We start from the raw sequence: 22,487 nt of genomic DNA, 5'->3' as shown, positions 1-22,487 counted from the left end.
GTCAAGCCTCCACAAGAGTGAGAGAGGCCATTCCTGTTGGTGGTGTTTGGTTATGACAGCCCCAGGACGCTCATACAGGCTGCTCTGGGAAAGTCACCTCTCTGGAGGGCAGCAAGCTTTCCATAAAGACCAGCTGGCTAGGAAATATTTCAGACTTTGTGGGCTTCGCCACAACCATTCAACTCTGCTGTTGTATCAGGGAACGAGCTACAGAAAGTGTAGGAATGAAGGGGCCTGGCTGTGCTCCAGCAAAACCTTATCTCTAAAAGCAGGTGACAGGAGTTCCCTCGTGGCGCAGCATAAAGGAACCCAACTAGGAACCATGAGGCGGCGGGTTCAAACCCTGGCCTCGCTCAGTGGGTTAAGGATCTGGCATTGCCTTGAGCTGTGGTGTGGGTCACAGACACGGCTTGGATCTGGCGTTGCTGTGGCTGCGGCAGAGGCCAGTGGCTACAGCTCCCATTGGACCCCTAGCCTGGGAGCCTCCATATGCCCCTGGTGCGGCCCTAAAAAAGGACAAAAGACAAAATAAAAATAAAAGCAGATGACAGGCCAAACGTGGGGTCAGCTGACCCTCCCTCTGCATAGAAAGCGATGACAGCTGCTCTCAAGCTGGTGAAGACTCTGATCTTGAACCCCACATCTGCCCACGCATATCCGGGGATACTCACAAATGGGGTGTTTATATTTGTGCCCACTGTGTATAGACTACTTAGGAAGCTCCCTTAGACTATGATTAGGATACTGGTTTTAAGGAATTACAGGCTTGCTTCTCAATCGGAAGTCAACTGTTTTCCACTTCAATTGTTTTAATTTTATCAATTGTTTCTTTGCCTTGTTGCTGCTAACATTTGGAGCCTTAAATAGGGCTGTAACAGTATCTAAAGTAATGATAAGGAGTTGCCATCGTGGCTCAGTGGAAACAAATCTGACTAGTATCCATGAGGATGCGATCCAATCCCTGGCCTTGCTCAGGGGGTTAAGGATCCGGCGTTGCCGCAAAGCTGCCCTGTAGGTTATAGATGTGGCTCAGATCTGGCGTTACTGTGGCTGTGGCATAGGCGGGCAACTGCAGCTCCGATTCGACCCCGAGCCTGGAAACTTTTGTAGGCCACAGGTGTGGCCATAAAAAGAAAAATAAAATCAAGTATCAGTGATGGGACGCAAATCATGAGAAGAAAAGGCATCAGTAGTGAAACTAAAACTGTGCACAGGCACCAGCCAGGCCGCAACCATCCACCTCCCGCCCTGCCCGTGGGCCCCTCCCGCCCTGCCCTCAGGTCTATTTACGCACTTTGCATTGTTGAGTTTCTCTTCATCGTTCAGGTTTTCTGTCTTCAGAAGGTCATAGTTAATGGAACCAGGCTGAATGGCATCGATGAGATCCAGAACGGGCAGACTCGTGCTTATCTTTGGGTCCTGCACACAGAGAAAGCGTGCATTTGATCATTGTGCCCCCGAGTTACCTTTGTTTGGCTCAAGAATGTGGGTGGGTCTTTCCTCTTAAATATGAAATCAGGAGTCCCCTTGTGACGCAGCAGGTTAAGGATCTGGCATTGTCACCCCTGTGGTGCGGGTTTGATCCCTGGCCGGGGAACCTCACGGCTGAATAAATAAATACGAAATATATACACCCTGGTCTGGGAAATGCCACAGTGTGGTACATGCTGTTTCAAATCCACTGTGGTTTCTCCTGGGGCTTCAGCAGCTTCCTGGTGGCTCAGGAAGCAGCGGAAAGACCTCTTGTCTGCCAAGAGGCTGGGAGTCATCCTCAAACAGAGAATGGAAGGGAGTTAGTGCAACTAGAGAAAAGCAGAGGGTTCAAATACAGGATGTTTCATTCAAGTCCTGGTTGTCAGTAGAGGAAGGAAGCGCTGACCACGAAACCATCAGAAAGGAGAGAAACCCCGCTTCACTTGGGGGGGACATCCCAAAGGTGACAGATAGGGACAGTGATGAGGGCTCAGTTGGACAGGAGGAGTCAGTCAATGCTCCTTTCTTGGGGACCTGAGGGGGGGGGGAAGCTCTGTAGGTGCAGGGAGACAGTGCTGGCAATTATGCAATCAAATGCAATGGCAGTAACTAATACTCATGGTCTCTCCCAGTTTGCTCAGCACTTTGTGTGTGTGTGTGTGTCTCTTTTTAGGGACACACCCATGGCATAGGGAGGTTCCCAGGCCAGGGATCAAATTGGAGCTGCAGCGGCTGGCCTTAAACCACAGCCACAGCAACGCCAGATCCAAGCCATGTCTGTGACCTACACCACAGCTCGCAGCAACGCCAAATCCTTATCCCACTGAGCGAGGCCAGGGATTGAACCTGGGTCCTCATGGATGCTAGTCAGACTCGTTTCCGCTGTGCCATGATGGGAACTCTTGCTCAGTGCTTTTTGTGGGTTATCTCACTGTTCGCCCCAGCCTCAGATGCAGGCATCTAATCTTATTTTACAGCGAGCCAAGGGAGTTTCTGAAGGTGACTTGCCGATAAGTGTGGGGGCTGTGCTTGGAACCCAGGTATTCTGACTTAAAATCCTGGGCTCTTTTTTTGGCATCTGTAAACAATTTGATTCAGAGATCCCAGAGCTGTGAATGCTTTTAAGGTGTGAACACACAAAACTGCTCCATCTGTTCTCTTTCAGGGACCTGTGGGTACAGACACGGAGAAGCCACTATGTGTCACTGTCCAAGCAGCGTCAAAACCAAACACCTCAGGCCTTGAGGGTCCAGGTCAGAACCAATTCTAACCAAGAAACAAGACAAAGGACCCTGCAAGATGCTAGGCCTCCAGCAGTCTCCCTCTGTAGAGGTAGCATAATATTTTAAAAGATAAGATGGGACCATTTTTATTTACTTCTGAGTAATACGAGAACCACCAGAAAATTAAAATCAGGAGTTCCTGGTGACCCAGCAGTTAAGTATCTGGTGTGGTCACTGCTGCGGCTCAGGTTTGATCCCTGGCCTGGGAACTTCTGCATGCTCTGAGCAGGGCCAAAAAAGAAAGAAAGAAAAGCAAGGGAGTTCCCATTGTGGCTCAGCAGGTCAAGAACCCGACTAGTATCCATGAGGAGGTGGGTTCGATCCCTGGCCCCACTCAGTGGGTTAAGGATCCAGTGTTGCCGTGAGCTGCAGTGTACATAGCAGATGAGTTGCTACAACAGATCTCGCGTTGCTATGGCTGTGGTGTAAGCCGGCAGCTGCAGCTCCAATTTGACCCCTAGCCTGGGAACTTCCATATGCTGCAGGTGAAGCCCAAAAAAGACAAAAAGAAAAAAAGCAAAAAAAAAAAAAAAAAAAAAAAGAACATATACTTGTAGTCTAATTTCCATCACGAGCTTCTGTCTCCACAGAATCTTCTAATAAAGAAGCACAAGGGAAGCAAATGGAGACATGTGAGTTCACCTTCTTTCCTACTTTCTTCCCACTGTCTTGGGGGCTCACAGGCAGCGAAATGGCCAGCAGCTGGCAGTATTCACAGGCGAGGACGGGCCAGGACTGTTTGTGCAACAGTCAATCAAGAATGGGCTGAGATCATTTTTTTTTAGGGCCGAACCCGCAGCACAGGGGAGTTCCCAGGCCAGGGGTTGAATCGAAGCTACAGCTGCTGGCCTACACCACAGCCACAGCGCTGCAGGATCCGAGCCACGTCTTCGACCTACACCACAGCTCACAGCAACACCGGACCCCGAACCCACTGAGCGAGGCCAGGGATCGAACCTGTATCCTCATGGATACTGGTCTGATTCATTTCCACTGCACCACAATGGGAACTCCCTAAGCTCATTTTTTAAGGGTTTTACTTATTTTATTTACTTATTTTATTTTATTTAAGGGTTTTACTCATTTTACGGGCAGTGTGGGGCTAATTTGCCATTTTCCTTTTGTGGGCCTTTTCTACCTACTCGATTCTGTACCGACTCAGCGAGAAGACAGGAGAGAATTAGGCCGGAGCAACACAAGGAGCAAAAAAATGGTCAAACATCCCTCGGAGTGAGTCCCAACGAGCACACCCCAGAAGCTGCTGCGTAATGAAATGCGCTGCATTACTGTAAAGCAGCAGCAGTTTTGCACAGAGACGCATGCCCGGGGCTCTGGAACGTGGCACTTCACAGCCACCGTCAAGGGACCCATGAGAGGCACAGCGGCTGTCCCTCCCTCGTGGACCACACGCCGCGCTGGCCAGCGGTAACCTCGGGAGTGAAACGAGCTTCAGCTTCCTCACTACATAACATCAGGACAATGGTAAAGCCGTCTTCACAATGTCTACGAAGATGACGGGAGGAGCCTGTCACAAAAAAGGAGCCCCTGGTCCTCAGGGCGCAATGCCTCTTGGGAGCGCCCTTCTCCATCACTTTCTGAGGCTCCTTCTGGCAGAATTTGCGTGTGTCCATCCATCACCAGCTTCTGCTTCGACCTCTGCTCAGCCCTCTGAACGAATGGGAAGCAGAGGGAAGACAGGGCTGGCCTTTCTCTGTGCTAAGCTCATGGGGACTGGACGCTCCTGGTACAGCCCAGCCCAGAGATAGAACTGCTGCCTTTTCTGGGAGGGGAGAGATTTCCATTTTCTTCTTGCTTTTGAAGCAGGGTCTTGCTATGCTGACGACCTGCCTCACCCACTTTTGTTAATATAATTCCAAACGGGTCCCTTTCCCCAATCTTGACCTTTAAACCAGAAAAATGCAGTTAGGATGCGACGCAGACATTATAATATGAAGAGCACGGGGCCCTGGAGGAAGGATCCAGCAGATGTATAAAACATGAGTTAAGAAATGTAATAAACTACGGTGCTGTTATTAATAAAAATGGGATTTGGATACAAGTACACAAGTGCTTCTTCTCAAAAAAACATCCCCCGGGAGATCTGCTGGCATTTTACACTTCACCCTCATTATGTTAACAATCCGAACCATGAGTTGTGCACATTTTCAAAATCTTAGATTTTACATTATTACTAAAATCATGTGTAAAAAAATGGGTTTTAAAAATTATTATGGGGGAAATGACAAAGAATAGGTCCACGAAATGGCCTATGACCGTCAAAATGACAGTGCGTCATTCACGTAACATCACAGGGGGGAGCCTCATAGGTCACTTGTGAAAAGATGTGAAAGCAGTGAAGGTGACCGTAAAGCCCAGGTGGACACACACAGGAGCGCACGCGCGTCACCTTGAAACTGGAGATGGATGTACTTTTCCCCGCTTCCTTCAGTGTTTCGTTCACCCAGTTGACAATAATGTCATCATTGACCTTCTGCCCTCCTCCGATTTCTTCAAGGATATTCAGCGTGTACCTGGAGAAAAATCAAGAATGATTTGCTGCAGAAACGTTGCCAAAAACGTTCACCATCTCAGAAAGCCACCGGTGTGGAAGAGTTCTTTTTTTCCTGTTGCAGAAGATGGCCTGAAACCATGACATGTGAGGGAGAAAAAAAAAAGATGTCACAATCACAGGTCCTTTTAGAATAACGAAAAGCAACTTGCTGGGAAGCGTAAGACGCAGAGCAAATACTACGGCCATTGCAGGAAGGAAGAGCAGAAGAGAAGAGAAGCAGGGACACGAAAAGGAAGCAAAGGATTGGAACCGCTGATCTGGTTCTTAAAAGAACCACAGAAATCAAGAGCACGTCAACGATCAAAGAGGCGGAGCAGCCAACATCATGAAAAACAACTGAAAGAGTTTCTTCCAGGTATCACAGAAGCGGAAACAATGGGAATACACATTAATCTCTAGTTAATCTCTTGTTGGAGGGTAAGGATTACCTTAGACATACCTGGGCTGGGAAGGAGGTTTTGCGGAGGGAAACGTTAAGATGCTTCCAGCTCTGAAAATTCCATGGAGCAGAGAGGACTGGCCATTCCCCAGACCAATCCCTCAGAAAAAGGACTCCGGGAGTTCCCGTCGTGGTGCAGTGGTTAACGAATCGGACTAGGAACCATGAGGTTGCGGGTTTGATCCCTGGCCTGGCTCAGTGGGTTAAGGATCTGGCGTTGCCCTGAGCTGCGGTATAGGTTGCAGATGTGGCTCGGATCCCGCGTTGCTGTGGCTCTGGCGTAGGCCGGTGGCTATGGCTCCGATTCAACCACTAGCCTGGGAATCTCCATATGCCGCGGGAGCGGCCCAAGAAACAGCAAAAAGACAAAAAAGAAAAAGAAAAAGGACTCCGCGGCAAGAGCCCAGCAGGGGGCAGATGTGCTGGCCCCGCGGTTCTGTCTTGTAAGAGGAGGTCAAACTCCCCATGAGAGACCAGCCGTCGAGGTTGCAGCGTGTGCATTGTCTACACTGAAACTTAAGTCCCCTGCCCTAGAGTCGTGTCTGGAGGGCCTCCCGAAACGAGGTCACCCTCCACTCGGGTGCCTGGGGTTTCGCTTCCCTAAGCCATCGGGTGTCATCCTCCAGTTACCGCTTGCGTGGAAAACACAATTCTCCCACGACCTCCCCCACGGTTTTCAAGGGTCGTTTCTGCAGCCTTCAGGTGAAAGCACTTCCCTGTCACTGGAGATGGGGGGAAAGGGCTCTTGAGACTTCGCTTTTCTTTTCTCTTTGCCGGCTGCTCGGGGTTTATTTTCCACCCGGCACAAGGCACAGGGTTACAGGGTGTCAGAGAGGCGCTGGTGGAGTTCCCATCATGGCTCAGCGGAAACGAAATCTGACCAGCATCCATGAGGAAGCAAGTTCCAGCCCTGGCCTGACTCTGTGGGTTAAGGGTCCGGTGTCCCTCAGTGAGCGCAGACGTGGCTCGGATCCCGTGTTGCTGTGGCTGTGGTGTAGGCCGGTGGCTACAGATCCGATTCCAGTCCTAGCCTGGGAACAACCTCCATATGCTGCAGGTGTGGCCCAGAAAAGACAAAAAAAAAAAAAGAAAGGCGCTCGCGTGGCTTGAATGGTAAAGAGTAGGTTTCTCTCAACTTCCTTTTTTTTGGTGGCATGTTGTTTTGACATGAAAGAACCCAACTGCTTCCGCCTGCTGCAGCCTGTTGGGGGGCGGGGGGAGCTAGAGAGGGAAGCCTAGCACCTTGGAAGGAAGCCTGGCAGCTGGTGGCCACTCAGGACGTGGCCTGCAGTTGGTTGGGCCAGGCTGGCCACCGGGCTGCTGCTTCCGCACGGCTTCCTGGCTTCTGGAGCCAGGTCACAGGGGATCATGCCACTGGAGGCCTCGGCAGATTCCCAGTGCTTTGGGGACTCCAGCACGGTGGCCAGGAATGAGAGTGTGGACATCCCCAAAAAAGAAGCCAGCCGGCCAGTGTCCCGGGTCGGCGCTGGGGAGACCAGGGTGGTGGGGGCGGCTTCTGCAGGGTCCTGGGCACTTCCGCAGGGGCTGTTACTGGAAGTGGAGCCCAGGCGGCGCCGGGAGTGGGTGGCATTGGAAAAAGCAAAGGGAAGAAAAGCTAGAATCAAGTTGCAGACTCAGGGCAGAGAGTCCACGAAGCACCGAATGAAGACTCACAATTAAAAAGAAAAATCAGCGTGGTTTGTGTCTTCCGAGGATTTTCCTTGTGAGATAATCACCCCCCATCATCAAAACGTATTTTGGGGGGACTATGCTACTGTCAAATGAAACCCTGCAGACAAGATCCCAATATCTCTGGTGTTGATATACTGCGCTGGGCTGAGAAGCCCTTTGTCAAAATGCAACGGTCCCACAAATCCCAGCTTCAGCCAGTGCTCATCCGACGGCACAGGATCTTGATGGATGTGGGGCTGGAGGGGCTGTGATTACAATGCATGCTTCCCTTCCTTCCATTGAACACCTGTTTTATTTATTTGCGACCCCGAGGGACAAACCTCAGTGCTTTGTTTTTCAAGGACCTCTCCCCAGCTCACCTTCCAAGGTTTGATTTCAGGAGAATTCCCTCCTTTGCCTGCCTCAGACCCTTGGTTCCTTTTCAGGGGTCTAACTATTGTTGCTGTCCGTGGCAGGCAGCCTACCTGCCTCAGGCTTTTGTCTCTAAATTTATACACATGCAATTTGCCAGCTTTCCAATCTGAGAACAACTTCCAGGCTACTGAAGGGGAAAGGGAGGTTTAAGCTTTCACTTGCTTTTAGGGGGAAAAATGACAGGCCATTTATTGTCCAGATAAATGACCAAATTAGCACATCTGTGCAATCCAATGAAATAAATTCCAGCTAGAACTGGCACACAGAGGGGGAAAAAAAAAAATCCCTCCTGATGGCATTTACATAATTATCACTCATTTCATCACCTTCAACAATGATGTATTTCTGTCCATTTTCTTATAGGCACAATTCCTGTATAGTAAAGACTAATGAAAAATATGAGTCTTATTAGCCAAGTGGAGACACAGCAGCAAACTAGACCTTATTATATATACATTATGTATAATATACTAGACCTTATATTATATACGTCTTAAACTATGATGTTGGGTCATATTTTCATAAAACTTTCAGAATGAAGATCATATTATGAGATGACTTTCAGATATTACAAAATTCAAAATAGAATAAAGTAGGCCTGAGTTTTTTTGTTTTGGGTTTGAGTTTTTGTTTTCGTTTTGTCTTTTTAGGGCCACACTGGCAGCATATGGAGGTTCCCAGGCTAGGGATCGAATTGGAGCTACAGCTGCCGGCCTACACCACAGCCACAGTGACGCTGGATCCAAGCCACGTCTGAGACCCAGACCACAGCTCACGGCAACACCAGACCCTTAACCCACTGAGCAAGGCCAGGGATCGAACCTGCAACCTCACGGTTCCTAGTTGGATTTGTTTCTGCTGTGCCACGACAGGAACTCCAAGGCCTGCGTTTTTTAATTACTAAAACAGAAACTATCAAAGATTATCTCCTCTTTAAACCCATGAGTCAATTTAACTGCTGCAACCAGAAAGACCTTTGCTTTGGTTTTTAAAGCAATTAGTACCAAAAGCCAGTCTGCTAAGAATTAAACACATATATGGAAGAAAATAGAAAGTAGTTCAGAAATTGTTTCTGAAAATATACTGGTGAGGGTGGCTCTTAGGGACTTTTGGGGATGTTCTAGATACATGCAGTAAAACAGGTTAAAGTTTCTTTAGCTCCAGGATTTTCTGAGCCCGAGAAGCCTTATGACATCTGACTTCAATCATTAAAGAGATCCCACTTTAGAGAGGGGCAGTGGGGCACCACAGTTGATAAAGCAAATGTAAATCGGTTATTCAAGTCGATATGATCACTTCTGATTATCCTCCATCAACTGGAGACACTAATGATATAATGATTCTGAGGACCATTATAAATATTAAGAGCTGCAGACAGTGGCCTGGGAATAAAGCTGAAGTGCTTGGGGACACAACAAACCTTGTCTCTGCCATTACCTTGTTGGACACAATGCAATGTGACATATGGTGTCTGGGGCTTCCTTCCAGGTAGAGAAATGAATTAAGTCCCCCTAACATAGGTTCTAATTAAGGACGGGAAAGACTTCTGCCTGGTCAGAGCTATCAGTATAGGGGGAAAGGCAGAGCATGTAAAAGGAAGCTATTTTATGCTGACAGATTGGCTATCTAAAATTCTTCCCAGCCTCATGCTTTTGCACCAAAAAAGTTTATTTTTTCTTACAATTTATTTAATTTATTTATTTATTTTTTGTCTTTTTGCTATTTCTTTGGGCCACTCCCGCGGCATATGGAGGTTCCCAGGCTAGGGGTTGAATCGGAGCTGTAGCCACCAACGCGGGATCTGAACTGCGTCTGCAACCTACACCACAGCTCACGGCAACGCCAGATCGTTAACCCACTGAGCAAGGGCAGGGACCGAACCTGCAACCTCATGGTTCCTACTCAGATTCGTTAACCACTGCGCCATGACGGGAACTCCCTATTTTCTATTTGTATATCTTATATTCTACCTTTGCTTAAAAATATGGACACACAGCTCTCACATGAATCAAGTTTATATTTGGCTCTAAAAGGTACTTAAAGCTCTCTATTAAAGAACAATGCCTCACATACAATGAAAAATTAGTAGGCCTACAAAGAAGCAGGAAAATGTGACCCATAATGAGGAGAAAAATAAGTTAATACAAACAGACCCAGAATGAACAGTTATTATAATTACATTCCATATGTTCAAGAAGGTTAATAAGGAAAGAGATATGGGAAATGACAAAAAGACTCAAATCAAATTTCTGTACATGAAAACTGTAACACCTAAGATTAAATATATACATACACACACACATGTGTATATATAGTGTATATACAAGTATATACACACATACATATACATATATGCACACACACCAAATGGAATCAATGGTAGACACTGCAGGAGAAGGGAGTCATGAGTTTAAGACATGGCAACAGAAATTACCCCAAACGAAACAGAGAAAGGAAAAAAAGTAACATAAAGGAAAAGGATGATTACAGCATCAGTGAATTCTAGGACAACTTCAAATGACCAAATATACGTGTACCCAGAGTCCCCCTAAAACTAGCGTGGGTGGGTACAGAAGTCACAGTTGGGAAAATGAAGACCCAACTTTTTCCAAATTTGATGAAAACCATAAACCCAGAGATTCAAGAGGCTTGACAAACCTCAAGCACAAGAAATACCAAAGCACATCGTAATCAAATGACTTAAAATGAATGATCATGAGAAAATCTTAAAAGAAGCCAGAGGGACAAAGACATATTAATACAGAGGAACAAATATACGAATGACAACAGATTTATCCTTGGAAATAATGCAAGCCGGAAGACAGTGAACACTATCTTCAGAACACTGAAAGGAAAAACGACCAACCTAGAATTCTATACTCAGATCCAACACCTTTCAAAAATGAAAATGAAATACTTTCTCAGACATACAGAAGCTGCAATAGTTCCTCGCCAATGACCTGCACTTCTAGAAATATATCAAGTAGACGGTAAATGACATAAGATGGAAATTTGGATCTACACCAGGGAAACAAGCACCTGAAATGATAAATACGTAGGTAAATATAACGTATTTACCCCCTTATTTTGAAAATCTCTTTAAAAGATAAGTGACTGTATTTACACAAACCAGCTAAAAGTCAAAGGATGAAAAAAAGTTGGGCCATGCTAAACCTAACCCATAAGCTGGAGTGGCTTTATTAACATCAGGAAAAATAGGTTTCAGAGAAAAGAATATTACAAGGCATAACAAGAAAGGGTGATTCATTAAGAGGACATAACAATCGAAAACACTGATGAACCTAAAAACAGAGTTGCCAGGTGCCTGAAACAAAACTGATAGAACTGAAAGGGGGAAAAAAAAAAACACACACACATATAGGAAACACCCCCCCAAACATTCCTTTGGTTTTAAGTTTAGCTTCAGATATAGTTTTATGGGATTAAATCACATTCCTGAAATTTGCCAATATTTTTCTAGATTAAATAGTACATTCCCCCAAAAAATGCCATTGCATTACCTTCTCATCAGCTGCCAGACCAAGGCCAGTGTTAAGGTGCGGTTTCCTTCGTTGAGATCTTGTCCACCAATGCCAACCAGGGAGAACTTAGCCTGATTCTTCCCCAGTTCCACTGCGTAGTTACAATTCTCAAGCTGTTAGTAAACAGGGAGGAAAACAATCTACTGTCCTCATCTCTATGGTGATAACCACCAGAGAAAATAAGATAATACAAAGAAAGACACCAAATGCAATAATGAGGTCAGATCAAATGATCTCTCAAGTCTTGCCTAGAATGCTGCAGTTCTAGGATTCTAAATCAGTCAGATAATTTTCCATCTTTCTTAAATGGAACCACTCACTCCCACCAAAATAATAATTATGGTGCCAAAACCAATGTAACTTATTATTATGACCACTTTCATGGCTACATCATACTGTGTAACTAGAGAGCTATACTCAGGAACCTGTCTATAATAGCCCTGAAATAGTTGAGATGGTCATACTATGACAAATAGTCAGAGAGATGGACATGGAAAAATCTGGATGCTCCATCCTGTGTGCACACAGTGGGCTGACATGTGGAACGGGTGTTCCCAAGGCTGTGACACATGGATCACTGGGTCACAGAGACAAGGCATGGTGGGAAATGTTCATGCCAACCCCACGGCTGTGTTGACAAAACAATGTGTCCCCACCGCCTTGTCAGGAGATGAGCTACTTAAACACGCCAACCTGTTGGTACAAGGCTTCAGTTCTTTAGAAAATTAGAATGAGGATCTTGCTGGGAGAAAAGCAGCCCGCAGCTCTGTTTGCTCTAATTATCTTAATGAGGATTTTACATCAGAATGTTTAAAGACAGCCAGCATGGAGCTATAAATAAGTAATCAACTGAGATACCGAGCTCACGTTGATAAACCCCTTCAGGTTCCTGAGGGCTGCACCATAATTTAATCCCTGAATAAACATTTCTTCCCCCTGTCTGGCCTCCTGAGAAAGTATTCCCGGGGCTCTTGCAGGCTGATGATCCAGCCGCCGCCCAGAACATCAGAGGAGCCACTGTTTACCTTCTTCATGTTGCCCCCCAGTTTGGGGTATGGTGGTTTGTTTACTCTGTTCCAATCAACAGGGACTTTAATCTTTTCATAGAGCTGGAAGATGACCAGGGCGTCTGATAAGTCACTGCACAAACACACACACAAAACGAGGCTCAGATACCCAACGTTCACGAAGGGCCTGCAGTGGGCCCGGCACTTCTCATGTAGCAGCCCCAGCAACACTCCCAGCAACCTGGCAACACTGGTATCAGTAACTCCATCTTTGGAGGTGAAGAAATTCTGACTCAGGGAGAGGGAGGGAACTTACTGGAGGTCTCCCCCACCTAGGCCCTTCCAGCAGACATATGCTGCCTCCAGGAAAATAAATATGGCTCTAACGAATGGCTTAAATGGACTTAACATTGACTGTCTGGCCTCCTTGTGAGCGGGTCTTGGGTTTACAGCGTGGAGTCCACAGGGCCTTTTGTGGCTGGGTTATGATTTTGGACTAAACACACGGGAAGGGTGGTGCCTATGGAAGCTGAGTTTCTCACCATCTGCAGCTCAGATTGGCATTTCCCTGCGCACAGAGGTCGATGCCTTTTGTGAAAGGAACTGCCCACCCGAGTGGTATCTGAAGTCTTGGGGATCCTTCCAGGTCTTGGTACCTCATATTAAGGATGAGCCGCCCCTCCCGTAGTCTCACCTGTACAAGTGATTGACTCGAGGGTTAACACCCAAGGAGTTCATCCAGTTTCTGAACGTCCGCTCCTCTCTCGTCTCACCTAAATGAATGAAGACAAGTTATCTTTCAGGCATCCAGAAAATACACCTTTTTTGATGATCAAAGTTTCACTAAAGAGGTATTAAAAAAAAAAAAAACACTGAAAAGTAGAATGAAAACAATAAACCCTAAGGGATTTGGATGGCAGTTGTTATTCTGTGTTAATTTTGTTGCCCATTTCAATTCAACAAGTATTTCCATAGCACCTATTAACAGTGTGCAAGATTCTGTGGCGTGCGGCGGGGGGGGGTTCCTGTTCAGAGTTGGCCCTCAAAGGCTTACCTTCTTTCTGGAAAAACAAGTCTTTTAGGCATCAAAGAGGGATCACAGAGGCTGGAGGGATAACATATGACGTAGATAGATTTGTATTTGATTTTGTTTTGTTTTGCGGGATTTTTTTTGGCCATGGTGTGTGTAGAGGCTTGATGTGGGATCTCAGTTCTCAGACCAGGATTGAACCCGGGCAACAGCGGTGAAAGCACTGAGTTCTAACCACTAGACCACCAGGGAACTCCCTATAATTGTATTTGAGTTTACAGAGAGAATTATATGGGCTCAATTTGGAGGGAGCGGAATTTGAGCTTTACCGTCTAGGGCTAGTAAACTCTGGGGAGTAAAAAGGAAAGAGGAGAGGATTTGGGGGTGTAAACAAGGAGTGGGAGTAGGACGTAGAGTGTGACTATGAACATGAAAGGAGCAGGAGGCAGGGTCTGTATTAAAACCAGTAGGAACTGATTTTTAGGGATCCGTGTTGTATGGTCCAGAGAGGTAAGACTGTCCCATAGCTGGAACCAGGGTCAGGGATTTTTGGATGCCAGGAAGCAGATTTTAGTTGACCCATTGTACAATGACAGTCATCATGGGTTCTTTTTTTATTACCATAATAAATTCTTGAGCAAGGCAGGGCTATAATGGAAGCAGTACGGTGATGTGCCTGGCAGCAGTGTGCAGAATTACTGAAAGGCAATATGCATTTTTTTTTTTTTTTTTTTTTTTTTTTTTTTTTTTTTTTTGCCATTTCTTGGGCCGCTCCCAGGGCATATGGAGGTTCCCAGGCTAGGGGTCGAATCAGAGCTGTAGCCACCGGCCTACACCACAGCCACAGCAACACGGGATCTGAGCCGTGTCTGCAACCTACACCACAGCTCACGGCAACACCAGATCCCCAACCCACTGAGCAAGGCCAGGGATGGAACCCACAACCTCATGGTTCCTGGTCGGATTCGTTAACCACTGAGCCACGATGGGAACTCCCAATATGCATTTACATGAAACACACGGAGGAGACAGTGTTTGACACTGGCACATGGGCACATTCAAGGGCTTGATGGATGGAGGACCAGGTCCCCAATACCTGTGGAAACAGCTGGTGTATATTTTAATAAGGGTCCGGAAGAGCAGCAAGGAAAAAGGACAATCTAAAAGTCATTCTGCAAGAAGAATTATCCGTGTTTGCTGATTCAAGAGCTTTAGGGGTGATGGAGAGGAAGATGTCAAAGTGAAACCAGGGTTTGGGTGACGGAAGAAAAAAAAATGTTGGATGATTAATGGAAAGGGAGAATTTCTAAAGGAGAGTAGATGAGATGGCGGAGGGGAAAATGATCGATTCTCTTCTGTTACATAGTGAATTTCAAGGGATAGGGAAGGACCCAAAAGGGGACATTCTAGAGGCAGCTGGAATGGGGTGATTAGAGGCTTGATACATGTATTCAGTAGTTACCAGAATACACAGACTCAGAGTTCCCGTGTGTCTCAGCAGTAACAAACCCGACTAGAATCCATGAGGAAGCGGGTTCGATCCCCAGCCCTACTCAGTGGCTTAGGGATCCAGCATTGCCATGAGCTGTGGTGTAGGTTGCACACATGGCTTGGATCTCAAGTTGCTGTGGCTGTGGTATAGGCTGGCAGCTGCAGATCCAATTCGACCCCTAGCCTGGGAACTTCCACATGCTGCAAGTGTGACCCTAAAAAAAACTAAAAAAATAAAAAGGACAAGAAAAAAATTTTTAAAAAAATGCACAGACTCCTGATGGCCATTTTTCAAATGATACAAATGCAGCCGTGCTGAAACACAGATTGTGTTTCCAGCTAGAATAAGGCAGTGCAAAAAAAGATCAACCAATTTTTTAAATGTGGATTTCCTTTCATTGGTGATATATATTATTACTTTTGTATTGATTTTTCTGTCTCAGTATTGGGACTGATTTATGATGAAAGAAAAGTGAATATCTCTGGCACTATTACTGTTAGAATTTGACCTAAAGCTGTGTGATTTTTGTCTGGCCTTAGGGCATAAAGCCCCCAAATGAAACTACCAGGGAATCTGCTTCAAAATAGTATTTTGTGGCCCCCATTAGCCAAGTCAAAGAAACAAAACAAACACCTCAGTAAGCACTTCTTATCATAAGTTAAATATCATTTCTAGATGATGAGTGGCTGCAATTTCTTGCCTCTGGGAATTAACACTCAGTCCATTAAGTACATAAATTAGGTTTTTGGAACTCAGGATTTATTTCATCCGATAATTAAATGCACTGTCTTCCCTAAAACATTTAATTCTAATAATGGATGAAGCCTATGTATAATGGATGTGATATAATGTATTTGATTATTCCTGCTTGGTTGTAATTGACTTGATTAATCTATTAATTCTCTTTATTATGTTCCAGCACACTGACGACCTGTTTGCAAATCTTCCATGTGAGGGGCTTGTATTTGCTTAGGAGGTGACTTCGAAGACCTGCACACGCTTTTCCAAACATTTAAGCAACTAGTTTCCAGTTACCTTCAAGAGCCCCCCAGTCGATGTCTTGGTTCTCTGGTTTGTGCAGGGCGGGGTATCTGTTGAAGAGGTTGGCAATAAAAGCCAAGTTCAACTTGGGGTTCCCTCGGACCACATCGGTGGCTGTGACAAACTGCCGGCAACCCAGCCTCTCTGCCTGCTGCAGCATGCACTCTGCCCTCTGGATGTCATCCTTCTCCTGCAAGGAAAAAGGACCAACATGTCAAGGCTGGGCCGTGGCTCCTCAAGCACAAAGTGGACGGGAATAACGTGAAAAAGAAATGGGGATCCATGGAGTTCCTGTCGTGGCGCAGTGGTTAATGACGCCGACCAGGAACCATGAGGTTGTGGGTTCGATCCCTGGCCTCGCTCAGTGGGTTAAGGATCCGGCGTTGCTGTGACTGTGGTGTAGGCTGGTAACTACAGCTTCGATTCAACCCCTAGCCTGGGAACCTCCATATGCCGCAGAAGCGGCCCAAGAAAAGGCAAAAAGATGAAAAAAGAAAAGAAACGAGCATCTTACAGAAACCGTTCGAATTCAACCTCGGAGAGAGACGCATAATAACAGCAAGTTATACTTGTAATTGCCTGAACCCAAACCAGAAAGTCCCAAGTAAAAGGAATCTCCAAAGTTAAGTCACTGAGCCCCGCGCCCATCTCTGCACAGCACAGAACTATTGCCGATGAATGGCTGGTTGTCTTGTTTTCAAAGAGACTCAGGAGGTTCTACAGTTTTATCACTTAAGTTCATCTTAATTATTTCCAACCATTAGTGTCCTTTTTAAATGTTATCTTCTTGTAGAGATTTCACAAACAATGTTCATTTAGGTAATCAATTATATTCCTGTTTTCAGTGCATCAAAGGCGTTTACACCTGCCAACAAGAACTGATTACTTTAGCTGCCTTTCCCACACTGAGCTGGTGCACTTACAATGCAGACCAAATAAATTTAAGCTACATAGAGTCACTGACAAATATATAATATCAACCTGGCTTTTGGAGATGTGGTCAGATTGAGTATCACTTACGTAACACACTAGAAGTCTATTCAAACAGTTCTGGAGAATTTCTAGCCATTTGTAAGCAGACTCTTATTAGAAGACTAAAGTTTCTTGTTGGCGGTGGTGGTGTTTTGTTTTGTTTTGCTTTCCTTTTTTCATTTTCAGGGTCACACCTGCAGACATACGCAGGTTCCCAGGCTAGGGGTGGAATCGGAGCTGCAGCTGCAGGTCTACACCACAGCCACAGCCACGCCAGATCCCAGCTGCCTCTGCAACCTACACCACAGCTCACAGCAATGCCAGATCCTTAACCCACTGATACAGGCCAGAAATCAAACCTGCATCCTCATGGATACTAGCTAGGTGTGTGACCTGCTGAGCCACAAGGTTACTAAAGTTTTGTGGAAATATGGTCAACTGCTCTTTAACGCTCTGAAAAGTCTATGAAACCCACAATTCAGACAATAGACCTTATTAAAATTATAATTATTTCTTTTTTAAGATTCTTTTTCAAAAACATGTTTTAATTACTTTTTCATAGTTTCTATAAAATATATACTGTCACATTAGTTTCAGGTATATAGCAAAGTGATTCAGAGATACAGTCTCTTCCAAGTTATTACAAGATATTGAGTGTAGTTCCCTGTGCGATACAGTTGGTCCTTGTGGGTTATCTATTTTATATATATTGTAGCATGTAAATGTTAGTTCCAAACTCCTAATGCATCTTGGAATTATTTCTTAATATGATGCTGTATTAGAGAATACATTTATACATTATCTATTTCGTGAGCTTTTCTTCTCATTCAGAAATGAGTTAACTTTAAAATGAACACATTGGATTTAATTCTAATGATGTGAGACGCGGCACAGAATGTGTAAGGCAACTTCTCTAGATCGATATTAAAGTGTTGGCAAGACTGCAGTTTTAACCAGACCCAGGCTGTGCCCACTGTTTTTTTTGAGTCTCCCCACCAGACACCAGCCTCAGTGGTGAGGCGAGGCAGGGCCGCATGGGCATGGAGTCTGGAGCCATCCTTGGCTACTTCCTCACTATGCCACGCACTGGCTCTGTGGCCATGAGGTGATTAATTACGAACGTCTTTGACCTTCAATCTTCTCAACTACGGACAGAGTTACTAACACTTTAGTGATATTTGCGAGGATTAAGGGCAGTCAGTACAAGCCACGTGCCCAGCACAGTACCTGGCACATGCGGAGAATCAGTAAGTGGGGTTTCCTTTTCTTATTATTAACAGAGCAAAGAGCCTCAGGCTTGGCTCATATAACTTCTGATCATCGGTCCTACAGTCTTGGACATAAACCCCTCTGAGTCTCAGCTTTTTCATCAAGACAGTGGAAACTTATTTCTGTGTGTAAACATCCCATCTATTTCCAGAAACAATATTCAGCCACCTAAAAATGGAAAAATAATCCTTCTGGGTGCTGTAGAGCCTCTGATGGGACATGGGCAGCTGTGCCTCTGATGATGCATGGCATTTAATTAGTGTCAGTTTCCTTCTTTTCTTAATGTTGATTTCCAGATTCCATTTTCCACACTTACTACCCACCACTGTTAAGAGTCTTTAATAACAGCACAGGGCGCTAAGCAGATATGTCCACACAAGGCGCTCTGGAGCCAGGACACGTGGGGCCATGGAGATGCTGATGCAGAGGAAATACGGCATCTAAACAAACCCGGGGCGTGGCCTTACCCTCAGTCCTGACATGTCAATCACAACAGCAGGAATGCCTTCTTCGTCGCCTTTGGGAGCCACCTGCTCAAGCAGGTGGTAATAAGCTTTCGAGTCCTGTGAGAAACGAGGAAATTACACTTTCAAAACGGCACAGCTAATTACATACTTAGCACGACAATCGCTTCCCCCCAGCAAACATATTTCATTTCTTATCCAACCACCATTCAAGGATGCAACTTAATTAACAAAGCTGGAACATGCACCAGTTTGAATTTTCTCTTTGTCTCTCTACCTATGATATTTGCCTTTCTTTTTAAAAGGAATATAATAGTTAAAAATACAGGACATACATAAAAGGCAACCCAAAGAAGCAAACAGTATTCTGTTGTCCTTAGGAAAGAAAAATAACTTGTATATATATGTATTAAATATATACAGGAAAATATATATACCTTTATATTGCTGTAGAAGTCAGTCAGCTAAAGTTTAAAAAAAAAGTGACAGAAAAAGGAGGCAGAAGTTTAAAGCAGAGTTTAAAAATACATTTAAATGGACAATCAGCAAAAGAAAAAGATTTCAAAGACAGAAAATTGAAGCATTCACAAACAGTCTTTATATAAAGGGAGAAACATTAAGATAAGTGCACTTAATGTTTATCAAGAAGCTAGAAAGAGTGCTTAAATTTAGTTATCGCAGAGTGGATACAGACACTGAATTCTGTTTTCTTAGATTCTGGAAATAGGCTTATGGACCAAAAATTCTCTGAGTCACAGTCTTAAATTTATAAATTTATTTTCCTTCAATGAAAGTATACAGATTTTCAGGAAGTTTAGTTAAATCATTTAAAAATACCTTAATTTCTCTTAAAGACTGAACAATCAGCTGTTGCCCTGTTTATCTTTTAAAACTGGGTAGAGGCCAGCGAGAGCAGAGGTTGGCTCACCCTTGTGACCGCAGAAAGATGAGAAGAGAGGGCACCCGCCATGGGTGCGGTACACGGGGAACCGGCTGTCACCTCTTCTCTCCACCGCCCCCTTCTCTTCCTTTTCACTGTAGCTATTTTGAAGTCAGTGAAAGTCCCATGCAGGTGTTCGGCAGGAATAAAATCTGCCCACCCCATGTCCCATCTGCTCAGCTCTGCTAAGAGTCATCTCATTTCACCAGACCCGGAGAAGCCTTTCTCACTCAGTTTCAGATGCTCTCCCCTCCTTCACTGACTTGGTGTGATTCAAGGGCATTTCTCTATGTGCTAGGTGCTCAGACTTATACGTCCCAGCCCTGACCTTGGTGGGGATGCAGCTCTTCTTCCCTGAGAACAGGCACAGCCACTGTATCAGTGCTCGGCTTGCCAGGTCTGAGCGCTTAAGTCCAAGATGGTTATTATTCTAAAGAACACAGCCTTTCCGTGATAGGAAATCAAGGGAAGTTTATGGCTCAGATCAAGCATCCTAATTTTGTCTGCAAAGTTGGAGAATTTTGGCTGAAGGAATTGCAGAGCTTAACTGTTGAGCACAAAGGGAGATCACGCTGTCCAGCTCCTGGGAACTCCCAGTTTGGCTGGTGGTGCTGGAAGAAGGTTGATACCCAGTGAGAGCTGTGTAGGTAGAAAAAATGTACCTGGCCTTATTAGCATACATCTGAAGGAATGGAGGACTTTGCATCCAGGAGCTTCACTCCAATGGGCACTGTGCCCAGTAGACCTTGAGTGCTAAAAGCCACTGAGTCCACAGAAGTGGGGGCAGCTGTCACTCTAAGAGTAACAAGCCTGGCTTGCCGCTTGGCAAGTCCTGTGACCTTTCCTGATTCTTCCTCTTTGGAGAAAATGTCCTTAACCTTTGAGAAAGTGGAGACTGAATGTTTTTCTCATGTTGCATCCTAGCCGCTCCCACCCTTTCCTACTGGGGCCTGATGGCTCTTCCTGTTCCTTAAGCTCTTTCTATCTCATTCCATCAGTCACCAATGCCACAAGCTGTTCCCTTCACCTTGACATGGAACCTGTCACAGACTTGAAAACCACAGTGCCTGCTTCTCTCAGCCTGTCTCCCTTTGGATCGCTGCTGTAGGGCTAATGGTATCTTCTCCATTTTCTGGGGTTAATTCTCATTGCGTAAGGATTCCAGAATCCTTCTCTTTTAAACATTATTCTGGTGTCTACACATACAAAGCTTTCAAGAAATTCACGAGTTGTTTTAGAGGAGCAGCGTGTATGGTAGTCGAGTATGTGAGGCCCCGAGGTCAACTGGCCTGACCCCATTCCCCGGCTATGTGACCTAGACCACGTTACTTCAATTCTCTCCCTTCTCTTTACCTCAGTTTCCTTATCTGCAAAATGAGAAAATAACAATCCTGATCTGGAAGCTTTTGTTGTGAGGATTAAACGAGTGTCTACAGGTGGAAAGCAGTTCACTCTGTTTGCGATGATCCGTACAATTAGAAGAGTAACCTTGGTTTAATTCTTTTAAAGGACTCCCCATCTGCTGCTCCCATTGATAAAATCGGAAAGACACACAGACCCTCTTTATCTGAAAATCTGTCTTATCTCTTGCCCTTTTTCCATCTCCCCTCATCCCTCTATGTCCTGAAGCTGAAACTCCAGGGGACACCCATCTCCCTTGGATGCTGTGCAGTCGCTAGGACCCTGGACAGATCCGCACATGGCCCAGTGCTGGAGCTGCACAGGGACTGGAGGACAGCAAGGGCTCCGTGCAGCACCAGCCCCTCTACCTAACCCCCAAACCTCCAAAGAGATGAGGCCCATATCTTGGTCTCCTATCCCCAGTCAAACGACACTCCTCCTACCTTGATGTCGCTGCTGAAGTTGTTGATTTTGTTGCAGCCTGCGTTTTCCAGGTGGTAATTAGCCCATCTCAGCAGGAGCTCCTCGGGGGAGAGTTTCATCAAATCCTCCAGGCTCTCCCCTTCTCTCAAAAGAGCAGCCAGAGCTGAAGAAGCACCAAATTCAAAGAAAAATAAATACAGGGGCTTTTGGGCGGGGGGGGGGGGGATTCGTTATAACTTAATTTGAGTTCTGCTAAGAAGTCAAAGATAGAAAGGATATCTCTCAGGGCTAAAGGGACTTATGGCCTTTCCTGTGGAATAAACACTTTGTTATTATTCCCTAAAAAGGGATGTAAGATATTACGAGCTTATCATCCCCATTTTTCAGGTGGTGAGGACAAGGCACCAATGAGTGTCACAGCTATGCCTAAGAACATAGGGGCAGAGCCACCAAAATAACCACGACTATCAACTCAGGATGCTCTGCGGGGTCCATCAAACCCCATGTCAAGATTTGACAACCAGGGAGCTCCCTAGTGGTCTAGTGGTTGGGATTTGACACTTCAACACTGCAGCCCAGGTTCAATCCCTGGTCTGGGAACTGAGATCCCACATCAAGCCACTGCATGCTGAGAAAAAAAATTGTTTCTTTTTAACGGCAAGATATGACAACATTTTTGCTTTTAAGAGATTAATTTTGTAATAATGACTGTGTCCTCTTGTTTATTCCCACAGATGTTTTATATTTCAAATGCTTACCTGCATAATTATAGCATCTCAAAAAGTATAATCACCTCTTTCCTCTATGTTTCCAAGAGGAATGAAGTATTTTTTGCTCAGCTAGAAGGTTTAAATTTAGCTGAGATCATTATTTGCAAATCAATATTTTTTCTCGTGGGTTCTAAGCTCCCTATTTGTTTTTTTCTTCTTTATGTACTGTTTAATATCATGGTTTTAAAACGGTACCCCCAGGGAGTTCCCACCGTGGCTCAGCGGAAGCAAATCTAACTAGTATTCATGAGGACGCAGTTTCA

At 45.3% G+C, this 22,487-nt stretch overlaps 1 protein-coding gene across 2 annotated transcripts in view; it reads right to left on the bottom strand.

Moving 5' to 3' along the window:
* Positions 1-22,487, bottom strand: part of LCP1 (lymphocyte cytosolic protein 1) — a 97,040-nt gene that overhangs the window by 4,655 nt on the left and 69,898 nt on the right. For both annotated transcript variants that reach the window (XM_005668417.3, XM_001929138.5), the window contains 8 exons: positions 21,475-21,617; positions 18,694-18,789; positions 15,980-16,175; positions 13,117-13,195; positions 12,441-12,555; positions 11,395-11,528; positions 5,164-5,287; positions 1,295-1,419 (listed from right to left, as the gene is read on the bottom strand). In XM_005668417.3, the coding sequence (XP_005668474.1) occupies positions 1,295-1,419; positions 5,164-5,287; positions 11,395-11,528; positions 12,441-12,555; positions 13,117-13,195; positions 15,980-16,175; positions 18,694-18,789; positions 21,475-21,617 (1,012 nt within the window). The remainder of the gene's footprint in view (positions 1-1,294; positions 1,420-5,163; positions 5,288-11,394; positions 11,529-12,440; positions 12,556-13,116; positions 13,196-15,979; positions 16,176-18,693; positions 18,790-21,474; positions 21,618-22,487) is intronic.

The sequence above is a fragment of the Sus scrofa genome, chromosome 11 (assembly GCF_000003025.6).
Source record: "Sus scrofa isolate TJ Tabasco breed Duroc chromosome 11, Sscrofa11.1, whole genome shotgun sequence".
NCBI lineage: Eukaryota > Metazoa > Chordata > Mammalia > Artiodactyla > Suidae > Sus > Sus scrofa.
This window is presented reverse-complemented; position numbering and strand designations above follow the sequence as displayed.